The 7,280-nt window shown below is 41.5% G+C and overlaps 1 protein-coding gene across 1 annotated transcript; it reads right to left on the bottom strand.

Moving 5' to 3' along the window:
* Positions 1-1,021: 1,021 nt before the first annotated feature.
* Positions 1,022-4,968, bottom strand: LOC122653174 (auxin efflux carrier component 3-like). The gene is made up of 7 exons (XM_043847115.1): positions 4,860-4,968; positions 3,470-4,673; positions 3,108-3,381; positions 2,923-3,008; positions 1,462-1,619; positions 1,254-1,330; positions 1,022-1,142 (listed from the first exon to the last, which is right to left on the bottom strand). Exons 2-7 carry the CDS (start codon positions 4,659-4,661, stop codon positions 1,076-1,078), a joined length of 1,854 nt encoding a protein of 617 aa, XP_043703050.1. The 5' UTR covers positions 4,662-4,673; positions 4,860-4,968; the 3' UTR covers positions 1,022-1,075.
* Between the last annotated feature and the right edge of the window lie 2,312 nt (positions 4,969-7,280).

Below are 7,280 nucleotides of genomic sequence, written 5' to 3'. Positions count from 1 at the left end.
ATCCTACTATTATATAAAGGGACCAAAACGCAAAGGGGGCACACAGTGCTCCACGTTTTCTGGCTACCCCCTCTTGGATGTGTTTTGGTCTTCCCCTCTCTCTCTTGTGATCTCTTCTTCTTCCTCTTGTTGCTCTCTACTGTGATTGAAAGTTAGGGTTTTAGAAACCTAGATCTGTGCTTGAAGAACTGAAGAGCATCTGGGATTAGCTTGAAGAACCTTGGCTGCACCATTGGAGGTTCAGATCTGTTTACTTGGAGTGCTCATTGGAGGAAGAACCATTGTCTATTGAAGGAGCAACACTTGAGGCTCATCAGGTTAGCAATTCTTTATTAATTCCTCTTGATTTTAATTATTAATTATTCATGAGATGCGAAAGAAATCCGAATCAATTTATTTCCGCTGCGCATTCGGGTATGGGATGGATCTCTCTTTCCATGTTATGGATTAAAGATGATTAGACTAGGCATTGGTTTGTCGTACCAAACCCTATTATGGTTCCTGTAGGGCACCATGGTGACCGTGGTTAACCCTAAAATTGAAAACAGGGTGCCCATGCCAGATTAGGGCGCCCTAGGGCAACCCTAGGGTTCCCCAAGGACAACCCTAAATCAGGGTTATCGAAGTATAAAGTTTATTGGTTTGTATAGAGAAATCCATGTTTGAAGATGTTTGTTTTTTTCAATGGGAAAGTGAATTCAAGTTAGAGTGCGTTTACATGCAATCATACAATTCCATATATCTGGGTCGACGACCGCCTTCCCCATTGCCTCTCTTTCTTCCTCCCCTTCCAGGTCTTCTTCTTTCTCCATATTTGTTAATTCTATCCAATCTCTTTCTTTCTCTGTTTAACGACGTAACCAAGAATGATCCATGGGTTTTTGTCGAAGCTTTTGACTTCCAATTGCAAATAGAAATAGAAAGAGGGTCACCCTTTTCTCTGCCAGAAAGTTGAACCGCAACATAAAGCATTCTTCATTCTGGCCTGTGATGATTCATCTTCAATCTCTTGTTTGAGCTTTTTACACTCCCTCGCGTTCTTTGACTTTCGTTTTTCATCTCTTCACGAAAACTTTTAGAGTTCTAGAAGAATGTAGTAAAGCAGGGTAATCGGCAACGCTATGAGCATCCCAAATATGACTCTGAAAATTTAAAAAAAAATAATAATAAAAAGAAAAAAAATTTAACCACCACTAATCAATTTAATTGCAAGCAAAATCAAATTAAGGAAGTTATCAAGTAATTTTACTTACGCAGTACTAAGAATAGTTGGATGGACGTTATACTCTTTAGCAAACACGAAAGGGACTATCCCTTGGGGTAGTGCCGCCTGAAATTTCCAAATTAATCAAGATTACGAAAAAGTTGCGATACCTAAGCTTCAAGGTGAAGAGAGCCTTAGATTAAAATCTCTTTCATTTCTGGTTATGGAACGCATTTACTGCATCAAAAAATGAGTACCTGAACAATTGCCACACGGAGGAGGACACCTCGTATACCAACTGCAAAAGATGCTGCCGCCATGACGGCTGGGCCGGCAATGAACCTGATGACCATCGAGAAAACCGCAACGGAGTTCCCACATGCGATTATCTTCGGTTGTAGAGCCATAAAAAGTCCTGTCATAACATGATACACCCAACGTACATTACAGAAAGCCCCAACTATTAAGACACTACTGTCGCCACCGCTCCTGGACCTGTAAGGGAGCCGGACCACAAACTATGCACAAACGTGAGCACCGGCCCCACGTGTCGGTTGGTTTATGGCCCATTTAGTCTACTCCCTGAGTCCTAGTCTTTATGCTTGCTTACTAATTAAACGTTTAATTACCAAAATACCCATTTAAGGATGCAAACTTTCTTCACGAAAACTCTTTTCGGGGGAGATCAATAATTTCCTAATCATATGGTTATAGGGGATGGCCCACAATAGCAATGGGAGTCCAGATCGGTGGATCCCACTTGCAAATGGTGGATAAGCTTGTCGGAAGAAAAACTGAAAAGAACGGCCTACTATTTTCTTTAAAAAAAAATAAAAAATTTCACAAAAACTGAAAAATCACTCCATACGCAACTGAGTTGAAAAATTCCAATTTTTTCTTTTTGAGTTAAAAAATAAATAAATGAAGTCATACAAAATCTGGAGTAGTCTTACGGGAGAATTTATAAAAAAATGAGACATTTTTTTTAATGGAGAAAGTTTTCCAACACCGTAGGAGAAGAGTTCAACAATCATTTTAGAATAGTCAAACTTTTCTATAATGCATGACATGGTATGTGTAGAAATGAAATAACCCCTTTCTTCTGTGGGTTCACAAACACTTTTTAGGGTTTAATATTTTTCAAATTACCCTTTTTAATCATAGGGGATTCCATTTGACGTAAGTGATTTCGAACAGTAAAAAATTTTTTGCTATTAATTTGTAAGAAATTTTTGTCCCCCATTGCTGTAGGATAAAATTTTATTGGAATTTTTCGTATTGATTATAGATAGTCTGATCTCAACCCACCATATCTATTGAATAATTATCCACTATTACATGATACCCTCTCACTAATTTTTAAGAGTAAGTTAACCTAAATCCCAATAATAAATTGTAACATTTAGCACCAACTTATAGGTTAAGAACGAATTCCTACCTCTATACCTCTATCATTATAGATTTAAGAGTCGATTGTATTAGACTGATCTATCCATATCAATATTGGTATGACGATCAATACCAGTGCGCGCTATGACCTATCCATATCATAGTCTGAGCAACCAATATCGATTAATGTCTGATCCCATACTGATGGATTGATACAAACAAGAGTAAAATGTAAAAAAAATTCAAATTTTCAAAAGAAACAAATATATCTAATCCATGTATCAAAGAAAAAACAGAAGGGGGAGGGGTGATTTTGTTTTGAGTCTCACCTAAGCTGAACATAGCCATTCCGAGACCAGCGTCAGAGAGAATGGCGATGGACTTCTGTATTATTTTTGGCATCGACACATGCCACCTTCAAATAGAAGAAAATTTTGTCAGTAAATAGAATATTCTCACCTTTTTCCTTTTTCTTTTATAAATTTATTAAAAAAAATTTATATTTTTGACTCACCTGAAGCAAATGAGAGACCAGACGAGGCCAATGAGGCTGGAATACGTGTTTGGGTTACGGACAAGTTTTCTCCATACCATGATAAGGATCAGACGGGTCATGACACTCGCCGGAGGCATCTGTTTCCCGGTACCGGACTCTTCCATTCCGGTGCCATTGGGGTGCAACTCCGTCGTTGAGCCGGCCAAACCAGCTGTCCCTTCCTTCTGTCTATAATCCTCTCCCTCTGAAAAGCTGATATTCTCTCCACCAAAATCCTCACTTTCCGGTATCGCTTCAGATTAAAATAAAAACCAATTATTATAAAAATGTATCAATTTCAGGAGCAAATAGAAATAGTTCGAGCTTCGTGTTACTTCTACCTTTGTTTCCCCCGTTTTGAGGGTGATCAGTCACTAACATCCGGATCTCCTTCGCGCCATGATCTGACCGTCCAGATTGCTCCGCTGCAACGAATTCTGTCCCGCTGAACACGTTGAGCCCGCATCCTTCCGACACTGGCGAAGCACTGGAACTCCACACGAACATGTGAAGCTCCTTCGCATCGTGGATCGCTTTACTCTGTCCCTGCACATTCGTCTGTTGTTGTTGATTCTTGTTGGAGTTAGGGTTCTTATTGTTATTAGTTGCAGGAGCAGAGATTTCTGGATTTGGCGCAGGATAGCATCCGAAACGAGGAGAGCTGATAGGCTGTGCTCCAGGTGCGCAATTCTCCTCGAAATTCGACGGCCTTGGCGTTGGCCCCTTGGACGATAAATTGGAATGCCTCGCCGGAAAACCTTGGCAACCCATCATCGAATAGAAGTCGGTGTTGTTGAAATTGGAACCCCTCGGCGTCTGATTCCTGGAAGAATTTAAGCTGTAAATCTCTGCCCCGGTGAGATTCGACGGCCTAGGCGTCATTGCCAGCGACCGCCTCGACGCATTGGACTTCCTCACCGTCACGTGGAGCTTCCCATCATCGCCGATCTCCGCATCCGTTTGCAAGAATTCATGGCCGTCAAGGGAGACGACGTCGGCATCCACCTTGAAGGAACCGATGGATGCGGCTGTTTCGGGGAATTGCTCCATGATCAACATCTTTGCCCCACGGTACTCGAAGAGGAAGAGCAGGAGGGTGTACCATATGATACACTGCAATACCACCACTTGAACCATGAGGGTACCGGAGGATTCGCCGTACATGGCGATAAGGAGAGGGATTCCCATGACCAAGGTGTTTGGAAGGGTGGAGAGGGAGAAGATGGTGATCATCCATTCTAGGCTTCCCTTTTTGGTGAAGTTTGTCCAGATGCCCAGGACCACGAGCATGATAATCTTCTGGAGCGTATCGGCGGCGATGAAGCGGAAGTTCATGGTGTAAGGGTTGTTGGAGGAGATGAAATGGAAGGAGAGCAGAGGAACGGCGAAGATGGCTACGAAACGGTTGATACCGGAGCACTGGTCCGGGGTGAAGATTTTCCACCACCGGACCGAACCGTAAGCTAAGATCATTGCCACATACAGGGGAACCACGGCCGTCAAGACCGTGTAGAGATCTTTCCAACCAATCATCTTCCTTCTCTACTATTCCTGCAAGAATGATGAAGAGAGAGATCTAAAATCTAGTGGCGTAGTTGAAGAGGTTTGGATGGCATTCCAGAGTAAATTAGCGAAGAGGAGAAGGGTAAGAAAGGAAGATAAGAAACGGCTTCTTAACTAACACTGTTTTTTGAATGTGTATGTTTTGCAGGAATGGTGCAGAGAGAAATCTAAAATCTAGTGGTGGAGGTGAAGAGACTTGGATACATCCCAGAGTAAATTGGGGAGAAAAGAAGGGTAAAATAGGGAAGCGGAGAAACCGTTTCTTAACTAACAGTGGATTTTGTATGTTCTGCTCTGCAAGTGTCCTGCTACTGCTGAAAGCTGAAGAGCGAGGACGTCTTCAAACACAAACGAAGAAAGAAAGAGAAAGAGAGAAAGAGAGAAAGAGAGAGAGACGGGAGACGAGAGAGGTTCTGGTTTGAGCGGATATATATAAAGGGTGCGAAGAAGAGTGAAGAAGTGGAGAGTGTGAATTTACTGATTTTAGCAGTGGAAGCCGTGAGTGAGTGCTTACGTACGACCCCATACGTACAGTATTGATGACTGAAGACTTTGAAAGAGAGTAGAGGGAAACGAAATGTGGATTGGGTTAGAAAGGAACCTCGTAGGATGGTCAAAAATTAACCGTAGGGGTTAGAGGGTTAAGGGCTTAAATGCTTAATGGCCGTAAACACTAGACAGTACAGTTAAGGTGATTCATTTTAAATGACGTGGAAGTATAGGTGACATACGATACGGATCGAGCTGTATCAGCCGGTATCAACTATCAACCCATAACAGACTTCAAATTCAAAACAGAATCACTTTATACTTCTGATACCGTACTTTGACCCCCCCAAAAAAAATATTTTAAAAATAAACGACAAGAGAATCTATATCTATCCGTCTATCGTGTAGTGCCTGTACGAGCATCGGGGAGCATCTCCTCCCTTTTTTCCTCTTCTTGTGGACGGCAGTGATTTAGAATGCCGAGCTGGCCGGCAGGACCTTACTGCCAAGACACAGTAAGGTGGTAAATTATCACCTTACCCCTGCCCGAGCATCCTGTCCGAGTGGGGGTAAGGCGGTCATTTACTAACTTGTTGTGTCTTGGTAGTAAAGTCCTGTCAGGCAACTCAGCAATAGAGTCCTACCAAGCAGCTCGACAATAGATGATCCAAATTGTAGTTTCTAACCCAAACAAAAAAAAAAAAGGATAAATTACATTGTGATTCCCTGAGATTTGTCCTAAATACAATGCGATCCCCGGTGTTTTTTAATTTTACAATTGAACCCCCTGAGTTTAGGTTGGTTGTTACAGTCAGCCCCACTTCGTTAGTTAGGTGTTACAGTGTTGGTAATTGATGCCTTCAAATGACTAATATACCCTTAATGGGGTGTGAGCTTACCATTTTGCCCATAGGGCATCCCTAACTTCACACTCCCTTCCCCTGCTACTTGAATCAGTCGAGGGTTTAGGGTTCTGGCGATCTGCCTCAGGCCATCTTCAACTTCTTCCTCTGCTACTTGAAGGCATGATAAGAAAAATGCATTTTAGGGTTCTCAGGAAGGCAATCTGCTGAAGGCATCTTCAACACTCCATCCCCTACCTGCTACATGAACCATTCGTGGAATCTGCTGAGACCATCATCGAGAACTACGATGACTGGCGACGATCTGCTAAGACCATCACCGAGAGATAAATGTATTCGGCTTCTCTCAAGATGTTCAAATCAATTCGATATCATCAAGATGCGGAATGCTTGTGGGTTTCCCTCGGTGCATCTTTGGTTTTTTGGTGAACACTCACAAGTTGGCATGCAGAAAACTGCCTTCTGGTTACCCTGCCCCTGCCCGCTTTGCGAACCAATCATCCTCCAACGTGAGAACCCCCCCATGAAATCAGCATTTTTGTTTGCTTATCAAGTATTTGTTGTTAGGTTCTTCATATGTTCTTCACCATAACTAGAACACAATTACAAGGAATAATGAATGAGAAGGGACTAATCTACATACCTTTCCTCTTGTTTGATGTAGATCCACGAAGCTTTAACCAACTGAGCTACCCTCTTGGGTTCTTCCTTAGCCCTAAGCCTTCTGCTGTCTTCTCCCAAATATTTTTCCTTTGTTACTCTCGTGAGTCAAATTACAAGAATACGATGGGCAACAGTAGGGACTCAGGATTACTATAAATAAACCCCAAACCTAATCCATCCCCACAATGAACGGTTTGGATTAAATTCCCTTTAAGTGAATTAATATGGGCCCAATAAATCAAGTCATATTAATTGGGCCTTAAACCCAACATTTGTGTCATGGTCAGGTTTGAAATCTATGGAGTATTGATGGAGAAAATCTCATTTTAGGAATAAAATAAAATAGGAAATATAGAACAAGAAAAAAAAAAAAAAAAAAAAAAAAAGATATATACTGACATGATCATTTGATAGGAGAAAATTCATTTTAGGAATAAAATACAATAGGAAATATAGAACAGGAAAAAAATAAAAAATATATACTGACATGATCATTTGATAGGAGTTAAGTGCAGGAAATAGAAATCAGGAATCCATCTGATTGTCTTGTTGAATCCACAGCAAGAAGAACATC

The sequence above is a fragment of the Telopea speciosissima genome, chromosome 2, assembly GCF_018873765.1.
Source record: "Telopea speciosissima isolate NSW1024214 ecotype Mountain lineage chromosome 2, Tspe_v1, whole genome shotgun sequence".
In the NCBI taxonomy this organism is placed as follows: Eukaryota; Viridiplantae; Streptophyta; class Magnoliopsida; order Proteales; family Proteaceae; genus Telopea; species Telopea speciosissima.
Note: the sequence above shows the minus strand (reverse complement) of the source record. Positions and strands in the feature narration are given on the sequence as shown.

Excerpts from the sequence above, each read along its gene's own strand:
- LOC122653174 (XM_043847115.1), bottom strand. The coding sequence starts at position 4,661 with ATGATTGGTTGGAAAGATCTCTACACGGTCTTGACGGCCGTGGTTCCC. Across the intron at positions 3,009-3,107 it reads TGGTCTCTCATTTGCTTCAG|GTGGCATGTGTCGATGCCAA; the intron begins GTGAGTCAAAAA and ends TTCTATTTGAAG. Across the intron at positions 1,331-1,461 it reads TCCGTGTGGCAATTGTTCAG|GCGGCACTACCCCAAGGGAT; the intron begins GTACTCATTTTT and ends TGGAAATTTCAG.